The sequence below is a fragment of the Streptopelia decaocto genome, assembly GCF_964273445.1.
Source record: "Streptopelia decaocto genome assembly, chromosome: 4".
NCBI lineage: Eukaryota > Metazoa > Chordata > Aves > Columbiformes > Columbidae > Streptopelia > Streptopelia decaocto.
Window position 1 is genome coordinate 49,313,750 of NC_138658.1, and position 27,327 is coordinate 49,341,076.

At 42.8% G+C, this 27,327-nt stretch overlaps 1 protein-coding gene across 1 annotated transcript in view; it reads left to right on the forward strand.

The window, feature by feature from the left end:
• The first annotated feature begins 1,058 nt into the window (after positions 1 to 1,058).
• Positions 1,059 to 27,327, forward strand: part of KDR (kinase insert domain receptor) — a 32,289-nt gene continuing 6,020 nt past the window's right edge. The window contains exons 1-27 of the mRNA XM_082050412.1: positions 1,059 to 1,244; positions 2,541 to 2,631; positions 3,127 to 3,323; positions 4,476 to 4,600; positions 4,928 to 5,096; positions 6,385 to 6,524; positions 6,713 to 6,881; positions 8,277 to 8,388; positions 8,482 to 8,645; positions 9,450 to 9,606; positions 10,848 to 10,968; positions 11,563 to 11,671; positions 12,402 to 12,746; positions 13,670 to 13,816; positions 13,969 to 14,100; positions 15,729 to 15,835; positions 16,235 to 16,370; positions 16,643 to 16,747; positions 17,962 to 18,075; positions 19,274 to 19,362; positions 21,090 to 21,246; positions 22,722 to 22,822; positions 24,145 to 24,267; positions 24,403 to 24,514; positions 24,910 to 25,009; positions 25,126 to 25,231; positions 27,021 to 27,172. Of these exons, the coding sequence (XP_081906538.1) occupies positions 1,193 to 1,244; positions 2,541 to 2,631; positions 3,127 to 3,323; positions 4,476 to 4,600; positions 4,928 to 5,096; positions 6,385 to 6,524; positions 6,713 to 6,881; positions 8,277 to 8,388; positions 8,482 to 8,645; positions 9,450 to 9,606; positions 10,848 to 10,968; positions 11,563 to 11,671; positions 12,402 to 12,746; positions 13,670 to 13,816; positions 13,969 to 14,100; positions 15,729 to 15,835; positions 16,235 to 16,370; positions 16,643 to 16,747; positions 17,962 to 18,075; positions 19,274 to 19,362; positions 21,090 to 21,246; positions 22,722 to 22,822; positions 24,145 to 24,267; positions 24,403 to 24,514; positions 24,910 to 25,009; positions 25,126 to 25,231; positions 27,021 to 27,172 (3,632 nt within the window). The 5' untranslated portion in view covers positions 1,059 to 1,192. The remainder of the gene's footprint in view (positions 1,245 to 2,540; positions 2,632 to 3,126; positions 3,324 to 4,475; positions 4,601 to 4,927; positions 5,097 to 6,384; positions 6,525 to 6,712; positions 6,882 to 8,276; positions 8,389 to 8,481; positions 8,646 to 9,449; positions 9,607 to 10,847; positions 10,969 to 11,562; positions 11,672 to 12,401; positions 12,747 to 13,669; positions 13,817 to 13,968; positions 14,101 to 15,728; positions 15,836 to 16,234; positions 16,371 to 16,642; positions 16,748 to 17,961; positions 18,076 to 19,273; positions 19,363 to 21,089; positions 21,247 to 22,721; positions 22,823 to 24,144; positions 24,268 to 24,402; positions 24,515 to 24,909; positions 25,010 to 25,125; positions 25,232 to 27,020; positions 27,173 to 27,327) is intronic.

Consider the following 27,327-nt stretch of genomic DNA (forward strand, 5'->3'; position numbering starts at 1 on the left):
TTCTCCCACTCACTGTATCTTTCTTTGAGCAACAGAGGTGTAATTTCAAAGCAAATTACACTCATCCCCCGGTACAGTAAAATGGCTGAAACTGCATAGCATGTGAAAGAAAATCACTGCTTCATTAACTTAGTCATTTGTGTACACGCTCACACGCAGATTAGCAGGGAAAGAGAAAAATGAAGCATGTAGAATTACATATATGTATATGCATGCAGTTATGTACATAGCTATGTGTTTCTATCTACCTGATTATCTACCTACTTATCTATGTATCTGTCTACCCAGATGTATTTACTACCTGCAGAGGGTTTATGGTCACGTGTGTAGGTAAAGCAGTAAAAACCACACGCTTATTTTTCCCAAAGGACTACCTCACAAACTTCCAACAGTCACCGGTTTATAATTTTGATTAAAAGGTACATTAGTAGTTGAGGGTACGTTTTTGGAAGAAATCAAACCTTTGCTGTCAGAGGGGAATGGGCACTGCCAGTGGGCAGCATGCCACAGAGGGTGGGATGGGGCTGGCTCTCACAGGCAGCTCTTGAATCCAGTTAGATGGAATGTGGCCAGTTGGGCTGGGGGGTACATTCAACACGATTCGGGGACTCCCACCTTGTGAACTCAGCACTGATACCACCAGACACTTCAAATCCGGCAGGATGAAGCTGCTGTCGGCATGAAGATGTCTGTGTCTCTCTGCATGTACCCTATAGGGCAGGTATTTGGGGTCATTTCTGTTGAGGGGACTCTAAGAAGCCCCAAACACGCACGACGAAATGCCACGCGAGGTTGAATTTCACTGCTGACTGCCGCTCTGGCTGTGGCCCTCCTGTCACCGGGCAGGGGGGGCACGTCCCGGGGTTGCCCCCCAAACCAGAGCAGCCCCGCCGCGATCCGCCGCCGGGCCGTGGGGCGGGGCCTAGGCGGGGTGGGCGGGGCCTCAGAGGCAAGGCTCGCCCCCACCGGCACAAGAGGGGCGGTGCTGCTCGCCGGGGTCCCGCATCCCCGCCGGGCAGTGCGGCGCGGCTCGGCTCGGCTCGGCTCGGCTCGGCTCGGCTCAGCTCAGCTCAGCTCGGCTCGGCTCGGGGCGGCGCGGTGTTGCTCGCCTCGGCTCTGCTCGGCTGTCGCCCCGACGACGCCGTCGGGCAGAGGGTTCGCTTCGCGCCCCGTAGCACCCGGCGGCCGCGGGATGGAGCTCGGTGCGGCGCGGCTGCTGGCGGTCCTGCTGTGCCTGGCTCCCGGTAAGCCCTGGGGGAGCCCCGGGTCCGCCCTGTCGGGGATCCGCCGGGGTCCGGCAGCCCCACGGGGCCCCGAGGAGAAGGGACGCGGGGATGATCTGGTGTCAGGAACGACGCGGGTGGGGGTTTCCTTCGGGGTTGTCAGGGCTGGTAGAGCGGGTGAGGCAGCGCGAGCCCCCGCTGCGGGCATCCTCTCCTCTCCTCTCCTCTCCTCTCCTCTCCTCTCCTCTCCTCTCCTCTCCTCTCCTCTCCTCTCCTCTCCTCTCCTCTCCTCTCCTCTCCTCTCCTCTCCTCTCCGGACGGTGCTGGCCTGTCGGGGAGGGCTGCCTGCCTCGGCACAGTGTCCTGCTCGCTTGGCTCCAGCATCAGCCGTCGTTTCCGAGAGCAAAATGTCCCTGGAGCCAAATGCGGGAAGCCCGTCATCAGCGAAGAACCTGCTCAGAATGACAGTGACTAAAGCGTGGGGAAATACTAAGGAAACAGGGAAGGTCCCTGTTTGGCCTCACTTTCTTGTTGCCTGTCGTAGCTGTCCGAGCTGTCCCAGTCGGGGCTGCTGGTTCGCCCCGGTGAGGCAGGATTCCTGATGGTGATGGGAGCAGCCAGGGCAGACAGAAAATCTCTCCCATCGTCCTTGTAAATGTTGCACAAGCTGGGCTGTTGCCTCAGAGCAAGCGCTGACACCCAGATCACAGCCCTCAGGAAGGTGGGTGGCTCAGGGTGGGCACAATGCAACCCCTCTCATGAGTAAAATCTGGTAGAAATGCATTGTTGCTTAACTGCTTAGGAGGAAAGAGATAACCTTAGAAAATCATGGGGTACAATAAATTAATGGGATCTTGAATTTGTAAACAAACTGTGTAAAATAGTTTCTTCATGTAATTAATTGATCAGCAGTCTTGAAGAACATAAGTGTATTGAATTTGTTATAAGAAAACTTGGTAGTCCTTTTCCCCAGGGAGTGAGATCATCGGATGAAGGTTCACTTGATTTCAATGTCCCACATCCTCTTAGACCTTGAAATTGGCAACACAAGAAAACAGGAACTCCACCCTGGCTGGCTGAATTGTAGTGCTCTGCAGCTAGCTCCTGACCATCTGCCTTTGCTTCCTGTTATGACAGAGTTTTTGAACTTTCTGGGATGTGTGAAAAGTCATTATTTGCCCTTCACTGCTGAATAGGTGATGTGAAAGTGTCCACTTAAAACATGCTGCATATTCCTGTATATGAGGCTTTTCCCATTGAGTAGCATTTACTTTGTTTGTTGCATTGATTTGAGGTTTTTTATATGTGTTTTCATAGGTTTATTTAATTCTCTGGATCAGCCAACCCTTAGCATCCAAAAAGATGTCCTCACAATAACTGCAAATAACACCCTAAATATTACTTGCAGGTAAGGGCAAATCTGTCCAGCATTATTTTGATGGGGGTAATTTATGTAGTGAGTTTTTGTACAGAATTGTGGTTGACTTCATCTCTCCCTTGTCATCGCTTCTGTTTCTCCCTGCTCCCTTAGTCCCCCCCCTCTCTGACCGACTGTAGAAACAATTTTAAAGGGTGGGAGAAGGGAGACCTGGGAAGTACCGGGTCTGGTTGGTCGAGTGTTTGTTGGCTCATCGTCGAGCCTACCGGTGAGCTCTTGACTTTCCCTTTTGGATGCTGTGTCACTTAGACTGAGCAGAAAGTAATTCTCAGGAAGCTTCCTTGCAGATATTAACAACAGGTCAATTTATGTGAATTTATCCTACGTGTCTTGAAGCTCCATGTGCCGGGACGATGCCTTTTCCTCTCCATAGCCATAGAGACTAGCAGGGCTGGGGTTCAACTGTTTGGCATTGACACCAGTGCCTGTTGTATGCTCACACTCCTCTAACGTTTGCTTTTCCAGCGGTCAGAGACCACTGGAGTGGTCCTGGCCAAACAACCAGAGCAGCGCTGAGAAGCGTATCTCTGTGACAGACTGCAGCGATGGCCCCTACTGCAAGACACTAATTCTCCTCAAAGTCATCGGCAATGACACAGGGGACTATAGATGCCTTTACAGGGACAACCAGGCAGCTACAACCATTTATGTCTACGTTCAAGGTAAGGGCTTACAAAGTTCTTAGGTAGGTCTTCCCCTAGCATCAAGAGCAAAAAGGGATATCAGCTATCTCAAAACAGTTTTGACATGAAAATTTCTTAATCCTAAATTTTTTGATCTTGCGAAGCTGTTATTTTTCTTGTTTTACATGTTGAGTCATTACTTGCCAGTATGCTAGTTGCCATCAACAGAAAAGCCTTTGTACCTCTGGGTTTTGAACTAATCTGCAATTTGCAATACCTGGTCTGCTATTCACCTCCATGCAGAACTTAGCGTATGTATCTCTGCTGTGCTCTGAGCCTGTCAGAGCTATTACTCACCTCAGCAGGAGTTTCAGACAGACAGATCTAATCCCTTTTACAATGTGTACTACCTGATACCTACTATTAAAAACAAACAAACAAAAACAAAACAAAAAAACACCAAACCACAACATAAACTTCCATACATCTGCTGGCCATAATAGTAAAATCTTTTTAGGCTTTAAGAGCTAAGTTTTCAAATTCAGGTTGTCAGTTTTATTGGTAGGAATGCAACTGAGCATCGCAGACACCCCTAAGCCTCCAGCGATACACTCAGCTTAGGTAAGCGCATTCATGGAGGCATCTGCCTTTTTGCACTGATGGTTTGATATCCTCTTTCTGGTACACCTTGTTTCCTTTTTATTTTTAACTTACAGTTACCATTTTGAAAAAATGGGATGTTATTATATAGATGGGTTAGCTTGTTTTATAAGATCACAAACTATTTTTTTTTTGTTTGTTTGACTTTGAAAAGGATGCTGCCATTGGGGGAGCCAATATAGCATGTCACTACTTTTAACTGATATTTCCTGTAATACTTATGCAAGGAAAGTCATACTAGGGTAAATCAAATTTTTGTCAGCACAAAGACTGCAGTGGCAGGAAACTATTCTCCAGAGTGCGCAATCCTGCTGATAGCTGTTTTGAGAATAATGATATTGTAAAGCCAGGGAGGGGAGCTGGTAAAAATACGTCCTCCCCTATTTAGTCTCATTGTTTAAGTGTTTTACCACATAGAAAAGAACAAAACTGAGTTGAGAAGATATAGACAGGGAAAGAACAAAATTGGGAACGTTTCCTCTGTAATCACATGACAAATAATATCCATTTACCAATTGAATATTCTTCTAGATTACAGATCTCCATTTGTGACTTCAGTTAGTGATCAGCTTGGCATTGTATACATCACTAAGAATAAAACTGTGGTAGTGCCGTGCCTTGGAACCATCTCAAATCTCAATGTATCGCTACATGCGGTAAGGAAAAAACCAAAATATTACTAGAAAAGTTAATTGAAATCACTGTGACATAAACACTTTGCTTGAAGTATAAATACGTTTTCTTAAAAATTTATTTCCATCCTTGGGAATTTTACAGCCTGTGGTTACAAGGTGAGTGCTGTAACTCTGCTCATCCATGATCCTGTGCTCTCAAAGTGCAGAGTGGTGGCCTATGGAAGGGAGACTGCCTGAGCCAGGAGGTTAAAACTGGGACCCTGTGGTTATGGAAAATGTTGGACTTGAAAATTCAGGGTTGTTTGAATTTTGAAATCTGACTATGTATTTTATCAATGTTTCAAACAGAAATATCCAGAAAAGATATTTGTGCCTGATGGTAAATCGATTTCGTGGAATAATAAAAAAGGCTTCACTATACCCAGTCATTTAATCAACTATGCGGGCATGGTCTTCTGTGAAACTAAAATAGATGATGAAAGCTATCAGTCTGTGATATACATAGTTGCAGTTGTAGGTAAGCCAGATTTTTTTTCTCTATAGACAATGTTGTTTTGCTTGCTACAACATACTGAACCAATTACATTTGGTTGGACTCTAGGTTATTCAATACTGACAATGCAGTTAATGCAAAATGGATGTTGTGATATATATTACTTTTCTTTTAAATGCAATGTATTGTGTTCTTCTTGGTTGATCATTGGGATAAGTGCTTCTATTTTTAGTGTTACATAGATGCCACAGAGTTTTATTCTTTTTTTTTTTTTTTTTTTTCCTGACAATGCAAGCCTTTTTCCTAAAATCACTCTGTTCTGTACTTTATTCATTTATCCAGGATCAAAGTCATAGTTGAGGGGAACTAGAGGCAGGCATCCACCATCGGCAATGGGAGGGAATTGCTCTGAGGGGATACCAAGGGAATGGGGGATCTGAAGGTCACTCTAGGATCTAGGTTGTCTTGTCTCCTTCAGACCTATGTCCTGACTGACAGGGGTTTATGCTGTTCTGGTATGTTTTGTCAGTTGTTCATTAAAACCCAGAAATAACATGATGATTCTGTGGAGGCTCAAGCCTGAGCTGAAACTGTAGCTATTTCTCTTTTGATTCTGAGACTACTTCAAGTGGCCAGTTGGAACCAAGGTGGTCTCACCTTGCTTGTCAGGAAAACACAGCTGCCCCCCACCCTGTACTCCATGCGGCAGGCTCTTGCTTCTCTACCAGAGTCATCAGTCTTCACTCTGATGTGGAGCAAACTGAGAATTTCTGCAGAATTTCTGCATTCAGAATATTCTGGCTTGGAATATTGTAAACATTTTCTTGCACAAATTAAACTTTTAATTTTACCAAACTTTAAACTTTAATTTTACCAAAGCCAGACTGTTGTTCTCAATCCTCACTTAAACCCCCTCCTAATTCCCATTTATTGCCAGGTGTGGGGATGTATCTCTTTTAGTTTCAAGTCTCACAAAGGTAAGAAGAAGGTGTCTAAGGCAGAGGAACTGTGTGGCTCACTGTCTCCTGCCCACTCCCACTGCCAGGGGAGCTCTGATAAAGTGCATACGTTCTGCTGCACCGTGTCTGACGTGGCTCTCCAAAGGGAGATGCTCAAAGCAGGCATATCCCTTCCCTCCAGGCTCCTTTGTACACCCATCATCATACTCCACTGGGGTACTGAGGAGCCTTTTTGCAGCTGGGGTGTTGGTGGGAATTCTGGTGAATTCACCTGGGAAATGTGGTGCTGAGTACAGTAAGAAAACCTCTTCTTCCTTCCATTTTTTTTTGTGTGCGCCTTTTTCTTCCACTAGGATACCGAATTTATGACCTGACGATGAACCCGCACTACCAAGTAGAGCTGGCAGTGGGAGAAAAACTGGTTCTCAATTGCACTGTAAGGACAGAGCTGAATGTGGGGATTGATTTTAAATGGGACTACCCTTCCATCAAGGTAAATTCATAATAACTTAAAGGTGCTAACATCACAACATAAGTTGATTAAGTGTCACTCCCCTCTTTGCGATATTGACAAAGCAGATGATTATATACAAACAAAATGCTAGCATATACAAGTGTGCAAAGTGTGACAGGAGTAATAACAATAAAATCACAAACACCTCTGTCTTTTATCTATTACAGGAAAAACGTGCAACCATAAGGGATTTAAAAACCACCACAGGAGAAGTAAAGAAGTTTGTAAGCACTCTTACCATCGACAGCGTGTCCTTATGTGACAAAGGTCGATACACTTGCGCAGCATCCAGTGGCCGTATGAACATGAAAAACAGCAGTTACTTCATTATCCATGGTATGACATATTCCTCTTCAGTTTGTTTGGTTGCTTCAGATTTGGGATTGATTATTGGGATGCATAAGGCATCTTGGTGATGAAACAAATGACAGAAATGAAGCAAACTGTAGCTACAGTATTTCCCTTGCACTCATTGTAGGATTATTTTTATACCATAAGCTTAGCTAATGATAAGATTTTAAAGAATCCTGTATGTTACTGAAAGCTGTAGAATCCCATAGGAAAATGCCAGTAAAATAAACTGGGGTAAACCTCTGGTCCTCTCTGTGTTGACCTCTTTGAAGTCCTGTAAAGCTGAATTTGTGTAGGTGACATCATATAAGGGTTGCCTGCTCTCACTCCAGATTAACTTTTGCTAGATTCTGGTGGCTCTATGGGACAAGAGTCTGGGTCAGCATGAATGAAGCTAGGAAAATAAAACTTTCAGCTTTTACCTTATGAATAGATGAATCAAATGGAGTTTTGGTCATACAGAAATGATGCAAAGCAAACAGCTTTGGCCAAGTGCATAGATAAGCATGACGGATTCAGCCTTTTCTCAAACCCCTCTTGGGCAGAGCCGCAGTGGCTCCACTGACTTACTTCTAGAAGAAAATTGCCAGCATGAGAGTGGCCCTTTTTTAATCTCTGAGTCAGACAAAGGGGTTTATATTTTCAAGGAGACTGGTTTTCCTGAGGTCTGATATTCCTGGTGCCTAAATATTAATGGCACTTTTTTTTCTTTCTTTTTTTTTCTTTTTATTTTTCTTTTAATATTCAAACTTATTATGTGGCACAGTGATTCAAGGTAGATGCAATTTTCTCCTGGGTTCTTTCAATTTTTCTTCATGAACCAAAAGCAGATGATGTGCTATAGTGAGTGTACCAGATGTTGATACCAGCCTAAATCTTAGCCAAAGCCTAATCACTGTCAGTCTGAATGCAAATTTATGACTTATAACAAGTAATGTAGATCATATAAAAGTATTCTGTGACTGCAACAGTTCAAACACATACTTGAGAAGAGACTGAAAGCATCTAACTTTATCACATTGTAGTTTTGAATACTATTATTCTCTGGAATTAGTAGATCAAGCCAGTTTTATGATATTTGTTGATTTATATATGTGTATAGATTTGACAGTTGGTGCACCATCCTGAGAGCTGAGTCTTATCTGCTTGCCAGAGCTCTCCCGTGGTGGGACTGGTCTGATTCTCTGTGAAACAGAAAGAACTGGGTTTTCATGGGGGGGTCCAGAGCCCACCAGCTCTCTCCAGTTTGGAGCCAACAGTGGTGTCGTGTCCTCTTTGTCATCCACTATTAAGTGCTACTGACCGGAGACCACTTATGCTTTCGTTCACACGGAAAGACAATTTTATTTATTTATTTATTTATTTATTTATTTATTTCAGAAAGTCCTTTTATTCACCTGGAGAGAATGGAGAATGTGGTTGAGACAAGGTTAGGTGATACAGTCAAAATTCCCGTCAAGTTTAAAGGATATCCTCCACCAGAGGCAAAATGGTGAGAATCAGGACACAACGTGTTTGAAAAACTGAGCTCTTCTTAGTCAGGGTAAACCTCTAAAGTATTCAAAGTGGTCTATATTTTCTTCAGGTATAAAAATGGAAAAGCCATCAATGCAAATCATACAGTTAAACTTGGCTACACATTGGTGATCACAGAAGCAACTGAAAAGGATGCTGGGAATTACACTGTTGTCCTTACAAACCCTACTAACAAGCTGCAGAAGAGATATACCTTTACCTTGCTTGTGAATGGTAAGAGGAATACAGAGATACTTGTCTTTCATGTGTAGATGTGGTTTATTACTGTTTTTAGGCTTAAATTCATCCCAGAGCTATAAAGATGTAAGTTGGGGTGGTGGCCAGGAGGAGAGCACTTGAACCTGGGCCCTGGGAGGGCAGAGGCAACCTCTCTCCTGGTTCCAGGACGTGCTGGTCAAGAGGCTGCAGGCTCCTGGTGTTGTTGTTGTGATGATACTTTGTGTGTTTTTTGTTTTCTGTATATTATTTCTTTGCCTCTGTATCCTGCTCTTTTCCTGCCTTCCTTGCTGGCTGTGCTGCCAGAGTCCTCCCCCACCCTGCTCCATCCTGGCTCTGTCCCACCTCACCCATCCTTCCTGCCCCAAGCTGGCTGTCCCTCCTCTTCTGCTCTGCCTTCTGCAACCCTCCTCCTTCTCTTCCTCCTTCTCTCTACTCCCCAGGAAACAGCCGAACACCCGTGCTTTGAAGATAGGTCTTGGAAAGGGCAGCCAGGCTACATGAAGTGGGGAATAATATGAATTTAATGACTGGGGATGGTAGTAGGAGTTTGAGGGCTGCATTTTAAACCAGAGGCTAATGAAGGGAGATATTATAGTAGTAAGCATTGTGCCTTGAGGGCCTGATGCTCAAGGTTCTGGGCAGGTTCTCTTCCCAACATGTCCTTATTCCTTTGAAGTGCTCTGCATTACGCTCAGAAGTGCAGCACAGTGCGAATTAGTCACTGTGGCTATAACGCGTGTAGCTGGTGCCATGGGGGAGCTGTTAGCAGGTGGTGTGACCTGCTTCTCTCTCTTCCAGTCCCCCCACAGATCGGCGAGAATGCACTGCTGGCCCCCGTTGACTCCTACAAGTACGGCTCAACGCAGACGCTCACCTGCACTGTCTACGCTGTCCCACCACCTGCCGCCATCCTCTGGCACTGGCAGCTGGAGGAGGAGTGCACCTTCAGCCCCCAGTGAGTGCTGAGCCCCTGCCATCTTCTGCAGCTTATGTAGCTCTTGAGGATTGTTTGCGTTGGAGGGGATTTTTTGTATGCATCCCTTGTCCAGGCTCATTACTGAGCCAATGACTGAACCCAATGACTGATGAAGAAAAGATTGTTATAGTTGATAGTCTGATCACTACAGGCAGGATTTGCTGAGGTCATCATCATCGGTGGTGAGTTGCAGAGGCAAGGGCCACCCGCAATGAGGAGCCAACAGTGCCCGCCTGTTGCCATTGTGCCTTAGAATCATGTGTCTGAGGGTGTTGAATGTGACACTGATATTAAGATCAAGGTTATAGATTTTGACATAAGTCCTTTGTAGAGAATAAAAATAATATTGTTTAATCTATCACTAAAATTAATTGTATCTTAACACCTTTCAAATTTTCTTGAAGGGCATCTTGGCTTGCGTGAGGTTTCAAAGGCAGATATCTGCCTGCCCTCCCCTCTGACCTCCTCGTGGGCCACAGGCCCAAAGCGCCATCCCAAACAGAGGAAACTTACTGTTTATGCTAATTATGGATCTTGGTGGTGGTTTTTTTCTTATGCTCAAGTGCTGAGTGTGACAGTGCTCTTTATCTGTGTGAAAGTGTATCTCAGAGGAAGTGCACTGATTGATGTTGGGGAATGATATAGAGAGTGCCTGACTGAGATTCACGCAGCTTCACTTATCTGAGCCTGCCATAAGCCCAGATTTCCTTTAAAAAAAAAAAAAAGCATTCTTCTTTCCTGTTGTTGTTTTTAAAATGATTTCCACTAGTTTCTTCCTTTGGTGGCTGGTTGCTTCCTATACAATGGCTACTGTCCTCTAGAAATTCTTGTAGAGAGTTTAGTGATTTCTATGTCTCTCTGTCTTCCTTTGAACTAAATTAACTTGAATCATGCATTTATGAATGGAGGTTTGTTCCCAGAATAGCTGCTTCCCTCCAAGCATTCTGACTGAGCTGACACAGGCAGATTAATTAGGAAATTCACCTTTAGGCTTGGGGGTTCCTTATTTTACAGAGCACAAAGGTCTCTGAAGGTTATAGGGTGCAATTTAATAGAAATGTTTCCAGAAACATACTCTTTCCTCCAAGATGTAGGCTGTGTCTAGTGATGCATCTGATTTGTAGATAAATATTTGCCTATTATGAAGAGAACACAAAACCATTCTCCTGAAGGGTGAATAATCATCTTATCTAATGCATACATCTCTACTTATATCTCAGGAAAGTTCGCTCAGGAGCCAATCCATATGCATGCAGGAAATGGAAAGTGATCTCGGAGAGAAAGGGTGGGAATCAGGTTGAAATTAAGCACCGAGTCGTTACTATTGCCGGGAAAACAAAGGTGAGCAGCTTTTCTCTTCTATCAGTTGGGGATAATTTACCCTGTTCAGCAGTCCACAATCTGGAAATCTATCTCTAGAGATGAGATGCTTTTCACCTATCACTGAACTTGGGGCCCTTCTCTCAGCTAGTTGTGCACACTCGTACTGAAGCAAATCGTCAGAGATACACTCTTTCCAGTCCTTTAGACACTGACCCAAAGTGTCCAAAGTGCACTTAGATTTCAGTGCTCACCTTTTAGTGGTCTGAAGTCAGGACAGTTAATCTTGACATCTAACTGTAATAAGGAGAAGCTGAAGAGACTGAAGAGCAGAAGAAATTGTGGGTGCAGCATTTATTAACACATACACTGAAGTGTGCTTTCTTGCAGGCTGTTGTTTCATGTTTTCATTTGCCTGATTGCTACAACCTTAAGGAAAAAAATTAAATGTCAGGAGGGGATTGGGCTCTCACCGTGACATGGATCTGTGCTTTGGAGGGATTTTTGGTTGTGCAGATACCCACAGAGTGCTTTGTTGAGCTGTTAGGGTGGTCAGGCTCATATATGTACTTTAGCACTGATGTGTTATGAAATTGCTTGGTTGTTCTTTTGTAGACTGTGAGCACCCTTGTGATTCAATCAGCGAATGTATCTGCTTTGTATAGATGTATGGCTACAAACAGAGCTGGGTCAAGTGAGAGAGTTATCTCCTTCCATGTGACCAGTAAGTATACTCTGTTGAGGACAGCTATATTGATGTTATTTCATCTGTTTTGCTAATGATGGGCACTTCAACACTTGTCTCATTCCTGTCCTTTATAAAATCCTTTAATCCTTTAGGATCTTAGGTTTACCTAAGGTTTTCCTAAGGCAGCCTTTAAAGTCATCACCTAACTTCAGCCAAGTGATTAGTTCTGCTGACATCAGTGGAGTGGCAGTCCCATGAAAATGGCACAAAATAGGCACTGTTGTCCTGAGAGCGATTGCTATTGGGCTTTTGCAGTCACTTATAAGAGCTTCAGAGAAATTATGGTGGTGTCACAAAATGAGTAAAGATGTACTGCAAAAGCTAAAAATCATGTTTTTGAAAACAGTGGCAGATTCTGTCTCTTGAAAATTAATCTACATATTCACATGCTGAACTGTTATTTTAATCCAAATCTGAAAATGAACTATAAGATAATGCTTAGAGTCATCTTAGGTTACTGTAGGTTTCTACAGGTAGAGGACCTGTGTTCAGTACACAGGCCTTCATTTGATCCATTTTAAATGTATTGCTTTTAATGAGATTGTACCGTTTAGGTGATTGATTTTTTTTCAGTGTTTTGTTTCCCTGTTTACCACTGGATAAGATGAGGATAAGGCTATGTTTATAAAATGGCTTTTTCAAGTTAATGGTGGAAAAATAATGTACAACCTTAGAGGAGTTTCTTCTATTTTTTCTTAACTTGCAGGGGGTCTTGAAATTAATCTCCAGCCTCGGAGTCAACTCACAGAGAAGGATAACATGTCCTTGCAGTGCACGGCAGACAAGTTCACCTTTGAGAAGCTGTCATGGTACAAAATCAGTGCTCACGCTTCGCAGACTCCCTTTGGAGGGCTGCCCATGCCTGTTTGCAAGAACCTCAATGCTCTCCAAAAGCTGAATGCAACAGTTTCAAATACCAATGGTGAAAATGTCACCTTAGAGCTCATCCTCCGTAACATCTCCCTCCAAGATGGAGGGGACTATGTTTGCATTGCTCAGGACAAAAAGGCTAAAACACAACACTGCCTGGTGAAACACCTCACTGTGCAAGGTATGGATCTCTTGCTGTCAACCAAAACGGGTGATTAAGTATAAAAATAACTGTAGTAGTGACAGGTTTTGGTATCTTCAGGCATTGCATGTGTTGGCTTAATGGTGCACGCAGTTTGTTAAATATGTTTACATCATTTGTTGTAATGTGCAGGTCTGGGGCTTGTCCAGGCAGCAGGGACTTACCATTTCATCACTGCAAGTGAGGAAACACTGACCAAGCCGCTGTGCTGTGTAAGACATGAGTTTGGCTTTTGCACAAATAGCGGCATATGTTTAGCTCAATAGCTTCTCAGTTTTACTTTTCAAACACGTTTTTCCCCTAGTTGTATACACATGTGTATTTGTGACACTAGTGCTACTGCTTTGTGTCACTGACTCTTGAGTTTGAAGTGGTGTCTATAATTTAAAACTTCTATGAAGTGATGCTGGTGTTTGGGCACAAGCAATGCAAGCTGGTAATCAGTATTTCACACAAATAGTGATGACTTTGCTTTGGGGCCTAGATGTCTAGGCTGATTAGGCAGATTTGGGAAAACACCTATGCATGTTCATGGTCTGTCTTGAATTAATGTCTGATGGACTGGTGATATGAGACTTCTCATAATGACCCTGGAAATAGAAATGTGAGGGAAGCAATTTCTCATTTATGCCCTCTTCCCTCAGCAGCCTGATCAGGTACAAATTAAACCATCTAAAGCAGGTTACATCAATACTGTTAAAATTTTTTTGGCTATTCTAATTTTTCAGTGTCATGTGGAAGTATAACTATGACCTTAACATGAATCCTGTGGCTATTGGTGTTATAAAAGGATTTGAGACTGTTAGTGGGCAGAACATGTAGAGTATCATCAAGTGCTATTGCTGCAAAAATGGATGTTTTCTTTAATGGTCAGTAATTTTGACGTATTTTCAAACCAACAGAGCCCATGGCACCCACACTTGTAGGAAATCTGGAAAATCAAACAGCAAACATTGGTGAAACCGTTGAAGTGTCATGCACAGCGAATGGCATTCCTCCTCCAAACATCATGTGGTTTAAAAATAATGAAACCCTTGTTGAAGACTCAGGTGAGGATTGCTCCTTTGCTATGAATTTTTATCAGCTTAAGGGATTTTTTTCATGGGACTCACTGCTAATTTTTATCATGAAAGGTTTCATTTCAAATTTTTACACAAAGTGGCATAAAAATAACAGAACTAAGAATCATCATTTTTTCCAGGTATTGTTTTGAAAGATGGAAACAAAACACTCACCATACGTCGAGTGAGGAAAGAAGATGGAGGGCTATACACCTGCCTTGCCTGCAACATCCTTGGATGTAGAAAAGCAGTGGCTTTTTTTTCAGTGGAAGGTCAGTGTTAGCCTCTTTCCAGGTTGTGCATGAATCTTTATAATCACTAAAAGCAAAACCTACTGGCTATCCTGATTGGAGATCTGAAAATACACCATGAGATTTACAAAAAGTCCTGACCATTCCTATCAGGCCCAAATTGGGTGCTGTCATAGCCATTGTAATTCCAGCTGTTGAGGCTGACACTTTCTTCACGATGTTGTTTAGTGCTTTTCAACAAAGGTTGTCTCTGTCTTACTTGTGGTTGCAAAGAAAACTCTGCCAGTCTATATTACATGCAAACCTACACAACAGAGCCTACCTAAACATGCATATATCCTGGGGCATCTCTGTTGTCTTGGTAACATAATTGTCATACTATGTTTTTTAACAGTTGTAACTGTCACAGCATCTAAGAGAATCCGAGTGAAGACTTTGTGCAGTCTGTTGTGATTGTCATCCTGTTTCAGTGGCAGGAAAAGGTAGCAGTTTTGGGTTAGGGGACTCCAGCTATAGTCCACCAAGCTCTGAAAGTAGCATTTGTGAGACCCATCTCTCACTCGTTTTAGTCCTATTCTGGCGCACTGAAATGCGATTTGTAACAATAAACAGTAAATCCTAACAAGAGGTTAGTCTGCAGTCTCAGTAGCTGGAACCATGATGGACTTTCCATCAAGAGTTGCAAGGAAAAACCTTAGGCTAAAAGCCCCTTGCCCTTAATATTAGTGCATTTGCACATTTTAGTGACTGAATCCTTCACAAGCTAGTATCTTATAAGTCTGGGTGATTGTCTGATCTGTTCTGTTAAGGTAATTAAGGCAGTATCCTGTTATTCTTCTAGCTCTTATTAGGATATTAAGGTGTTGGGCAATATGTTTACACAGGCTGGAAATTATCTGCAACTGACATCGATGTAGATTTCAGCTGATATGGTAAATATGGCTAGGACATGTCTGTTAATGTTGGAAATCTGTGTAGGACATACTGTTTCACTCCAAGAAGTGTATAGTGCAGCTCATTTGGGTCATGCAATGGAGTGTGCTGCTGTGTAGGAAAATCTGTATAGTGCAAAGGATGAAATACAGGAGCACAGTGTGGCAAATGGGAGCTGGATAGCTGCTCCTGCACATTGATAAATGTTCAAGTGGTATCTGCTGAAGGCTGTTTTACTGGAAAAGGGATGTTGTAAATAAGACCTTGTAGAACTGCATTTTTTCTTTACTCTAGATGAAGCATGTAAAGAGTCAAGAGAGATTGTTCTCCGGGTCATTCTCACAGCACTTTATTTAATATATGATTTTTCTTTTCAGTTTCTGGAGAGAGAGTAGTTAATTTTGAGTCTTCTAAAACAATTTTTTCTTTTTAAAATATGAGATTTTACTTATTATATTTGTCAAAGGTCCTGATACTATCCTTGGAACAAAGCTGATGCTAAGAAATTGGGTAGTGTGTAAAAGAGCACAAAACTAAGTGTAATATTCTAACATAAAAACTCAAGCTTTTTGTTTTGTTTTGCTTTCGTTTCTGTGCTCCATGTTGCACTTTTGAAACAAACCTTCAGAACAAAGACCTCCATTCTCTGCTTTAATGAATGAACAACACCAATATGCTTCCAACTATCACTTAGATATTCATTTATTTCTTCCCAGGTGCTGAAGAGAAAACAAATCTGGAGCTCATTATTCTTGTTGGCACTGCAGTGATTGCCATGTTCTTCTGGTTGCTTCTTGTAATCATCCTCCGGACCGTTAAGCGGGTAATGAAAAATTCTGGTACTGTCCTATCAGCACTGGTCTTGCATGGCAAATGAGAGCTGACTTGAGGCCTTTTGTGTTGTTTCTTTCCATTGTTCTTAAATCAACAGACACATTTTTTCTGTCCATGCTGCAACATTCTTGCCTGGAACCAGGGGCACAGAAATTTGTTTTTAATTGAACAGGCCCTTGCAAGAGACAAAATGTTTTAGCTGGTTTTGTTTATTAAAAAAAAAAAAGTACAAGTAATTAATGTAATTAATTCATGATGACATGATGTAGAGAAATGGTAGTCTGGCATTTCTGGGAACTAGTGAAACATGACAAAGTGAGAAAATGGCACTTTGCCTGCACATGGCCAGCAAAAAATCTGTGCAACTACAACTAATTCCATTTTCCAGGCCAACGGAGGAGACATGAAGACTGGCTACCTGTCGATCATCATGGATCCTGATGAAGTCCCTATAGATGAGCACTGCGAACGGCTCCCATATGATGCCAGCAAGTGGGAGTTCCCCAGAGATCGGCTAAAGTTAGGTGTGTCTTCACCACATGAGCCCTCTAGCGATGTTGTAGCCAGCCCAGTGCTGGGTGTGGGGTTCAGGTCCTGGCTTGCCATGTGGCTGCCCTGCTGCAGGACCCCCAGGTGGTCTCTCTGGTCCTGTGGGATATAATGCAACCTCTCTCCATTATCGGCCCTCTGTTAATTTCTGACATATAAATTCAGATTACATTTGCTGTTTATTCTGCATGTTTTTTCCACTGTGCCAGGCAAATAAATCACAGTCTGTTCATCTTCTCACTTCAAGGTAAACCTCTTGGGCGTGGAGCTTTTGGCCAGGTCATAGAAGCAGATGCATTTGGGATCGACAAAACTGCTACCTGCAAAACAGTGGCAGTCAAAATGCTTAAAGGTAAAAATGCTGACTGAAACTTCATCTTGAACACACAATATAGGGATAATTGCCAATCCTATAACCAATAGATAGAAAATAATCAAAATGTTTGTAGCAATGATGTATACAAATTTAGCTTAGCAGTTGGAGTCATGAAGCAATGATCAGGGCAAGTAGATGCCTTTATCTCACTGACAATTGGAGCAATGTGACTGTGGTTTCTTAGCCATAGCTTTATAGATCTGCTTGGGTTCAGAACATAAACTTGCTCCTGCTAGCAATTTGCACATGTCCATTTTTGCCTTATGCAGCCTGGTAGGGAGCTTTCTGCAAGTCTCAGACAGCGGCTTAGGCACGCTCCAAAATGAGCAATAGTTTAGAACAGCTTTATCCTCACTTTAAATCACACTGTAGTGCCTCACATTCACCATGGGAAAGCCGAATGCTGTGGTTCCCAGACACACTGTTCCTGAGGAGGATGTAGCTGGGGCAACAAAATGGGGCTCCCAGTAGCCAGGGGCTGTATCCCACCCTGTGGTGTACTGGAGGAAGGGTGGGAAAAATGGAGTATTTCTGACAGTACAGTGTGAGCAGTTGCAAGCACAGCCAAGACCTGTTGCAGGCTCGTTCCAATGTGATGACCATACAGTAATCACAATAAAAATTAGGAAGCCCTGTGCTTCCAGCTCCCTAGTGGTCAGGCAGCCTACAGAGAGCTGCCTCTTCCACCTCTCTCTACCCTCTGCTTTCCTCTTCCCCTTCTGTCTCTGGACACCAGCTGTGTCTCCAGGCTTTTGGTGGGCTTCAGGTTCAGGCATGTTTGGCCCTGGCCCTGTCTCCCCCTGTCCATGGACCCACTGCACCATTAGTGTGGACCCCAGCAAAGGCCATGGGACAATGTTTCCAGCTCTTCTTGCCTGGGAGGGTCAAACAGCAGAGTACAAATTGCTCAAAAGGTCTGTAAGAAATAAGGCGTTTGCTAATCTGGATTGTTTGTGTCCCTGTTCTAATGTACTGCCCTTGGAAAACTTGAAAAGTGTTTAAAAGCAGAAGAAAATCAGCCCTGTCATGCATGTTCTAGCTTTCATGACTGTCCTGCAGCACAGCTGATCCAGGCTACCAACCAACAAGACTTCTCACTAGATGGGGTGGAAAAATAATAGAAGATAATTCATAGGAGGGTAAAACCTTTGTCTGTGATGCTCCTGATCTGTGTTGTTTCAACTCTACAGAGGGTGCAACCCATAGTGAGCACAGAGCACTTATGTCAGAGCTGAAGATCCTCATTCATATTGGCCATCATCTCAATGTTGTCAATTTACTTGGAGCCTGCACAAAGCCAGGAGGTGAGTAACTTCTCAGTGGGTGGAAAGGGGCTAATGAAAAGCCTATTTCTGCTGCAAAGAAGATCGAGTTTCAAAATTAAGGTCTGGAAGAAATTTTTTTAAAAAGAAATCATGACAAGAGTGAGCAGGTCCAGAGGTGGACTAAGGGCTCAGAAGCCCTGAGTTCTACATCCAGCTCCATCCCTTAGTTGTTTTGTCACTGCTTTTTTGAACCTCAGATCCACTTTTATAACGAACACCTCATGTGTAGCAGACTTTGGGTCTGAGTCTAGCACCAGGTTTAACAAGTTGGTCTTACTCTTGTCACCAGCTATAGTGCAATGCAAGCTGTGACTTCCCTTCCTGGCTTTGGGTGGGCTGTGGGTGCCTCTGTGTGTGTGTAGGAGGAGAGATTGCAACTTGGAGTCCAGCTCAGGGTGGATGAACCTATTTTACTTTATAATCAGGGACAGATGTTTTGTTTAACAAATCCAGCACTGCACGCTAATTTGGAAGAAATTCAGTGTAAAGTAACTGAGTAATAATTTTTCAGGGAAGCTGACTTGTTGGCTTATTATGGGATCAGAATTTAATTTGTAAAGTTCTGTGACAAGTGCAGTAGTTGGAGGAAATATAATCCATAAATATTTCTTTCCGTGTTTATGCCATAATAAAATAGATATGGCTGCTATCCATCCTACGATGGAAATTTATCATTGTAGCATATGCCTGTATGAAGAAAACTGAGCATGAAATATCACTTTTGGACTGTATATTCATGCATCTATTTCTGAAACTGGGATTCCTGTTTATAAGTTTTTAGGACTTAAATACATGATTTTTGTGCAGGTAGTTTATTGCAGATGAGTGGTTAATTGCACTGAAGTTCATTCAAATATCTGTGTCGCATCCTTACAATGTCAATTAGCATAGGCAGTTATTGGCACTTTAGGTGTAAGCACAACACTATACATATTCACGTATGAAATTAGGCCTGTGATTTTCAAAAGTGTGTGCTTTATTTTCACTCCCCATACAGCAGAAAATTAATAATTTCCCTGCTTTGATTAGATTTTTTTTTTTTAATTACTGGTATTTTTAAAACCTCTGGATAGTAGAAAGCTTTTCAAAGTACGTGTATGTCTAGTCACAAATTATGCTGTGAGATAAGGTGGGATATAAATGGTCTTTCTAAGGAATTGCTTTATGTGTTACACAGGCCCACTCATGGTGATTGTGGAATATTGCAAGTTCGGAAATCTGTCGGCTTACCTACGGAGCAAGAGGAGTGAATTTGTCCCGTATAAGGTAAGAAGTCAAGGTTAACAGCATAATGTTTGATTCAGTGGGTTTTTTCCACTCACCATGTTTCTGGTTTTAGTGCCGACTGTAGTGGTAATCCTTGGGGACACTGAATATCTAGTCCTTCTCATGGGAATGAGAGATGGCAAAGACATCAGAGGTCATCTGCTCTTTCCCCTGGCCCCTACAATGTAGCTCTTTTGTTATTGTTAGCTTAAAATGTGCAAAGGAACTGGGCTTCCACTATTTCCCTTGGCAGATTATTCTACACTTGGCTGGATCTGTCAGGAAGTTTTTTCTGATTATCAGCCTGAATTTTTTCCTTTCTTAGTTAAGCTCCAGACCACCTTAAATAACTGCACTCCCTGCTTAGTGTATGTATCTGTATCTGTAGGTATCTTCTGTTATGTGATTGTCCTTTCTGCTATTCCCTTGGCTCGTTGATGAACCAGGCTATACATATTTTTTTGGCTGTTAACAATTTTGTATAAGCAATGTTATCTCATGAGTTTATGTTTTGCTTTTCACCTCCCAAGTCCTTTGCAAAGGTGAGCTCCCATCACAACAGCCCTCTTTGTAGCCCAGTTCAAAAGGAGAGTGTGGATGGCAGTTGGCATTTTCAAACTCATTTCTGGTCGCCTGTGCAAGGGGATCTGATTTCTGGAGAAGGCTGGGAGGATCCACACCCTCTAAGGGTCAGATTGCCGGATGAAGGGCATGGCTGTGGGTGCTCAGCAGGGAGCATCATGCTCAGGACCATACACTTTTTCTCCACAGCAGGGAGGGAGGCCCCTGGGTTGTGCTCGGCTGCGCTGGTAGACCTGAACTTCAGTCTTCCTGCAGCTGCTGTGTTTAGATAAGAGCTTCTTCAAATTGCTTGTCAGTTCTCCAGGGAGTTATTTTTCTTTATCCTTGGAGTCATTGTTTACTATTTTGTATTGACAAAGGCAACTCGCTGCATCCTCTTGTGAGGTAAAAAGGATAAACAAATATCTGAGAGGCCTTGAAGGAAGAGGCAGGGTTTCACAAGGGTGCTGACCCTTGCTTACACAAGTGGTGGGGATGGGAATCTGCAACAGAAAAAACAGCTCTGCCAGGAGAGAAAAGTCACCAAACTGAAGCAGGAGAAAATGGAACCATGGTGGAGGAAGCCAGTGGGGCTGGCATCCTCCCTAGAGGTGTTCCGTGGCTTCAGGGAAGAAGGAAGTAAATCAGATTTTGAGGGCTGATAGGGTTTTGCCCAAGGTACAGATTTAGCAGAAGGGTCGTTGCAGCAGTGGGAGGTAAAGCTGTAGCAGTACAGAAAGGCTCAAGAGTATGAGAGAGGGTTTGGCAGCATCCATGAGTGCTTCACAAGTGGTGGGCACCAGGGGGCTGAGAATGCCAGCTAGCCAGCCTGTGTCTATTCCCAAGCATGTGGATATGTTGATGGGGGGGTGGCTGGGAGGACACAGGAGCGGGCTTAAGCTATGCTGTGGAGTGGCAGAGGGTGCTCGAGGCGATCAGCCTACATGGCTGTGGGTTGAGGTTTGCTGGCACTGTCACCAGGCAGGGCTGGGGCCCCAACCAGAGCTGGCTTAGACCTGAGAGGCCAGTCATGCCAATGCTGGACTGCCCTTCCTGCCTTCAGTGGTGACCATGGCACAGACTGCGGAGAGCATCTGTCTCTCCCAAGGAAGCTTCTAGCACACTTTCTGCTTCTGATTTCTCCCACTCTTCCCTCACATTTCTAGACCAAAAGTGCCAGGTTTCGGCAAGGGAAGGAGAACTATGTTGGTGATGTCTCCACGGACCTGAAGCGACGGTTGGACAGCATCACGAGCAGCCAGAGCTCAGCAAGCTCTGGCTTTGTGGAGGAGAGGTCCCTGAGTGATGTGGAAGAGGAGGATGGTAGGTACATGTCTTCTTCTGTCTTTGGTGGGAGCTGATGAGGGACACGGGGGACTGTGTGATTTCCAAAGCTCCATCAAAACTATGTGCGGGGTATTTCCTTGATAACCAAAGTTTCTGAGCTATGGATAATTTAGTTCAGCATCCCAAACCCTTCAGCCCAATCCCAGGTAATGTTCTCTCTGAAAAGGGTGCAGGTTTAGTGCACTGCCTATTGGAGATTTGTCTGTTTAATATCACAGTGTCTTCAGGGAAAATTGCAGAGGACAAACTCTGAAGGCATTGCAGAGAGGGACATGCCAGGATGCTCAGTCAATTTCCTTAGTGTTTACCCAGAAGTTAAATGTCATGAAAGGCCATCTGCTTCACTGCTTATTAGCAGAGAGGTTGATTTGCCTTCCCTCTGTGCAGGTGATCTGTCAGGAACAGGAAACCTGAATTACCGCTCATTCAAAGCCTCCCCTGGATATACAAACCCTCTGCAGTGGCTTCACTGATGCATTTGCTGTGCTCTCCTTTGGCAGAGACAGTACAAAGTGCTTGGTGCTGCCAACATTTTTCAGGGACCACTGCTTTTAGCAAGTGGTGGGATCAGACTGATCAGGAGGGAGGCAGTAGCTCAACTGCCTGTACCTTGAGTTCTACCAAAAATCATTTAATGCAAAGAAAAACATTAATATGTTAACAGGGAGGATGATCCTGTGGTTTCAATTGCAATCATAATAGGTAATGTCAGGCATGCACTTTATGCATTTCCACACCATTTTGGTCCTTTTCAGACCTCTCTGGTGTAGCTGCTGACCCTCCAAGCTGGAATGTTGTAAGAGGTATGCAGATGTAAACCAGACCTTGAAATGAGGGTTTTAGCCACCAGTGTTGTAGTTAGTGGTGGATTTCTTCTTAAAATCAAGACAGGAGAGAAGTCACTGAGTTCTTTATTTCAGCAGGAACTAAATGCCTAGGTATCTTTGTTGGATACTTAAGTAAATTATTCCTCCAGGTCACTAGAGGATGAGGTTAGGCTTCTTCTACTCTAAATTACAGGGCTTTTTGCCCAGTTCAAGTCTTTCTCCCCATGGCATATTCTTCCCCCATGAGGACTAGGTGGAGCCTCACTCTCATCAGTTTCCAAATTCATCTGCTGAAACCACAGCAAGCCTTTCCTGTCCTAGGAACTTGTGATCTGAGTTTTGGTTGTTTTTCTTTTGGGATTGTTTCACAAATCTTTCCACTGGTGGGAACTCTGGAAATAAGCAAAGAGTCTCAGGGTATAACCCATCATCTCAAAGTTTATTTTACACAGGCCTGGTTTGGTGTAAAATGTGTTGTTAGTGATAATTATATAGCCAAAAAAGGGCTCAGTTTGCTCTTCCAGTTCAATGCAGCATAATGTTAAGGTGGACGTTTACCCAAGAAGCAGTTATAGGTGAAATCGTGACAAAGGGCAAGTTTGACTGTCGTCTGATTCTTTGCAGCTGGTTCTGAAGACCTTTGCAAGAACCCTTTGACCATGGAGGACCTCATCTGTTACAGCTTCCAGGTGGCAAGAGGAATGGAGTTCTTGGCTTCACGTAAAGTAAGGAACTTCTCAGGAAGAGTGGCATGTTATTTATTTGACTGTAGGAAATAGCAGTGTAGGTCTATAGAAGGAAATGGCACGTTCATCATTGGACTAGCAGTCAGCCGCAACATTTTTTTTTTCCCTAAGACATATCTGAATCATTAATACTACAGAACAAAACAGCCCATGCATTTATTGACAGAAATGTTAGTGATCTGTATAAGGTTTATGGGTCACTGATTCATAGAAGAATGATTAAGTAGTTGGAGGGAGGGAGCTGACTGATGAGGGCAATTAAAAGAATTAGGGACAAATCCCTAAACTAGAGTAAAGGGGTTTGCCCTGAGGAAGTTGCCTGTAACTTGTGCAGCGGGATTGGAAGAGCAGTGTGAATAAAGATGATGCTCACGTATGAAACTTTGTAGATGACTCATTGGAGAGTCTCTTGCCTAAGACACCTTAGCAGTCAATACCACCTCACCAGCATTTTGGACTTCTAGAGGTCCTTTTCTGTGGTTTGATACTAAATATGTATAGTGCATGTTTCAAAGGATGTAAATTCCAGCAACAGTGGGGAATTGCCTGCGGTTGTACAGAAACAAAAAGTACTTAGAAATGGGAAATGGAAATAGAATCAAGGAATATAACACTTCTCTAGGGTGCAAGCTAGGTGTTCAAGAGCAGACCTTAGAGTATTTTCTGAAAACATGTATGTGTCTACACTTTGTACGTCCTGATTGATGTGTATATGTAAAAGGGTATCTTTCCAGGATCTGTATTTCAAGGCCATACTAGAAGTAAATCTACAAGCACTCTCAGAATCTGGCTTTTTTACTTCAAGCTATTGAGGCTTGAGTTTTGAAGTCTTTAGGTTGTTGGCTAAACTGTCATTCTATATAGGTAAAGGCATGGACTTTTCTGTCTGTAGTCAAGATTAGTTTGTGTTGGAATCAAATCAGCATATGTTTTTCACAGATAGAGAGGAGTACACAGATTTGAGTGAACCTAAGTAAATCTAAAGGTAACCAGATCTGAACTGTTTTGTGTCAGCTTCTTAGGATAATTAATTAGCTAACTTCAAAGGCCCACTCTGCATAGTGGATAAACAAATGTATGTTTGTACTTGGGAACACAAGTCTCCTTGAGCCAAATCAGTTGTGACCATCAAAAAAGCACTTAAAATCAGTAACTGTTGATGCTGAGGTTTTTTTTTTCTTAAAGGTTTTAAGAATTATCTGGCTTTTGAGGGTAGGAGAGCACATATGTGAAAGAGATCAGTCCCGTGGATGGAGCTGTGGTGACAGGCAGAGTATGAAGTTGTTTACTTCTCTTTGCAGTGCATCCACAGGGACCTGGCTGCTCGTAATATCCTCTTGTCAGACAATAACGTCGTCAAAATCTGTGATTTTGGCTTGGCTCGAGACATCTACAAAGACCCAGATTACGTCAGGAAAGGAGATGTAAGTTTCAGATTCTCTGTTTGAGAATTAATAAAAGTCAGGACTTTTTTTTTTTTTTTCCACCAAAAGTGGGTTTATGGAAACTCAGTGTTTTGTTAAACTGTGATACTTTTTTGTTTATGAAAATGCTTTCAGGCCAGACTACCCCTAAAATGGATGGCACCAGAAACCATTTTTGATAGAGTATATACCATTCAGAGTGATGTATGGTCCTTTGGAGTTCTGCTGTGGGAAATATTTTCATTAGGTAAGTAATTTTAGTTTTACTGAGCCACCTTAAATTTTAAACAACAGAATCTGAAGAAAATGGTCAAAGTGTGCTTGGATCCTCTTTAGCATTTTTTTTTCCACTTCTTGAAAATTTCCTGTTTATTTTCTCCATCAAAATAAAATACTGACATTTCCTTAAAAATGCAAATGTAAGAACATGGACTTGAAATGCTTCTTCATCCAATTCAGTTATGTGATTATGTGCCTCATTTACTCAATCAGTTGCCCTTGCTGTCATAAGTATAAATTGTTTGCACATCCAAATATATTGAATTACTTTATTAACTCAGACCACAGCAAATTATTTGTTTGAAAATTAATCCCAAAATTTAGGAGTCTAATGCATTAAAATTACTGTTGTTCTCATTTTAGGCGCATCGCCGTACCCTGGAGTGAAAATTGATGAGGAATTTTGCAGAAGACTGAAAGAAGGAACGAGAATGAGACCACCAGACTATACAACACCAGAAATGTGAGAAACTGTTCTTCCAGCTGCCCACGTTTACCCCACAATAACAGCAGGTGCTCGAGCAAGCAATAGGTGCTGTATTCTTCATGTTGGTATTTTAATGGGCTTTATCCTTCTAGGTACCAAACAATGCTGGATTGCTGGCATGGAGACCCTAAGCAGAGACCGACTTTTTCAGAGCTGGTGGATCACCTGGGGAATCTACTGCAAGCCAACGTCTGTCAGGTACAAGAAATGCATTTTCTGGTTGCTAAAACCACCAGCTGAACCCTTCCTGTCCTGCCAACCACTGCAAAATCTCGTAGTCAGGGAAGGTCCACTGGAGCTGTCAGGAAAGGACAAGACTGGAGAAGTCTGTTGTGGTAACCCAAAGGCATCTGGCCTTATCATCGAGGGCTTCCTATGACACCACTGCTGTGGTTTTTTAGCTGTCTTACTGAGGAGTTGTTGGCACAGGCTCAGTTCCCTGCTCTCCTGGTGATTCCTCTGCCTACTGCAGAGGCATCTGGGCAGGTAGCACCTCTTGATCTTACTGTGCCAAAGATGGCTATCTTACTGTATATAAGGATGTGGGATGCAATGCTTGTAATGACTGTTCTAGAAAACAAGGATTACAGGAATTTCGCTGCCTGCCAGAAGCTCCGTGCATGTAAGACTTGTGCTGTGTACAGGTGTTGTGGTATCAGAGCCCACCGCATCAATAGGGGTACATAGGTCTCCCTCCCAGGTTCTTCCTCTTGTGGCTCCCTCTACATGTAGCATGGAAGTAGACAAGACCAGGGCAATAGATGTGAGCACTCTGGATGAAGGAAGCTGGATTTGGCCACATGCTCTCCTATTATATGAGTTGTCCCTTTCTGGCCTATTGTTAATGATGCAAATTACTTGCCTTTCCAAACTCTTGTGTGTTCTGTGCAAACCAAAACTCAGCATAGTGTTTCTTCATTTCCCTAAAGAGCAGCTGGAATCTTATGTATTAATCACAGAATCATAGACTGGCTGAAGTTGGAAGGGACCTCTGGAGGTCATCTGGTCCTACATCCTGCTCAAGCAGGACCACCAGGACCATCAGTTGTCCAGGACCATATCCAGACAGCTTTTGGATATCTCCAAGTATGGAGACTCCATGACCTTTCTGGGAAACCTGTGCCAGTGCTTGGTCACTGTTCAGGAACAGTAAAAAAGTGTTTCTTTGTGTGTCCAGAACATATTTTGTGTAGAGTTGCCCATAACCTAATATGGTTGGATTGCTAATGATTTAGACCCTCTTGTCACGAACCGTAGTGTACTCTGACTATAAAAGACAAATGTTATTTACTGTCTGATAACTAATAGCTAATTGTGCATGTGGCATGTTGTAAATCAAAAGGGATAGATGGAAAAAAATAGAGAAAAGGTGGAATCTAATAAAGGATTTCTTGTGGGACTATAAATAGGTATGTAGTACTGAAGGATGGATAATCTCTTTTACTCTTTAGAGAAGAAACGTAAACAAGTGGAATTAGTTTTTCAAAATGATATCCTTGTTATTCACATTAAATTAGAGGCCAAACTATTGATCAAAAAAGATTTTTGCCATCTCCATTTCATTATTTTTTTATTTGTTTCTTAATTTAGTCTTTCTGTTTAATACGCTGTAGTCTAATCCAGTCTCAGTTTCAGTTTAAAGTAATTTTTTCCTTGGGTTCATGTTTTTTTTGTCATTTGGATCCAAACATTTCTAAAAACTAGGTATTTATTTCAATGACATCAAGAAAAAGTTTAATTTCTATATTATGTTACAGTATGTAATAAAATTTTCAAATTATTTAAAACTACTTTGCAATGGTTCTTATTAAGTTTCCTTCTTTTAATGTAGCTGCTCCTGTAAATGTGGTATAATGTTCATACTTCAAAAAAGCAACCAAGGTAGCACTGCTGGACTGATGCATTCTCCACGTATGTGTGTATAGCTGTTTATGTCTGTCTGTCTTTAGTAAATCTAATTTTTGTATTTTTTTGCTGCATTCTACAGGATGGTAAAGACTACGTTGTCCTTCCTTTGTCAGTATCGCTGAATATGGAAGAGGATTCGGGTCTCTCTCTCCCAACTTCACCTGCTTCCTGTAGGGAGGAAGAGGAAGTCTGTGATCCTAAATTCCATTATGACAACACAGCAGGAATTAGGTATTTTATATGGTGGACATCCTACTGGGGCCTCTGGTCAGGTTTTGTTCATGCTGGGGGCAGGGAAAATGAAAGGAAGAGACTTCAGCTGCCTGATCCACATTTAACCTCCTCCACAGGAATAAGAAAGAATCTGTAGAGTTTTTATAGGCAAA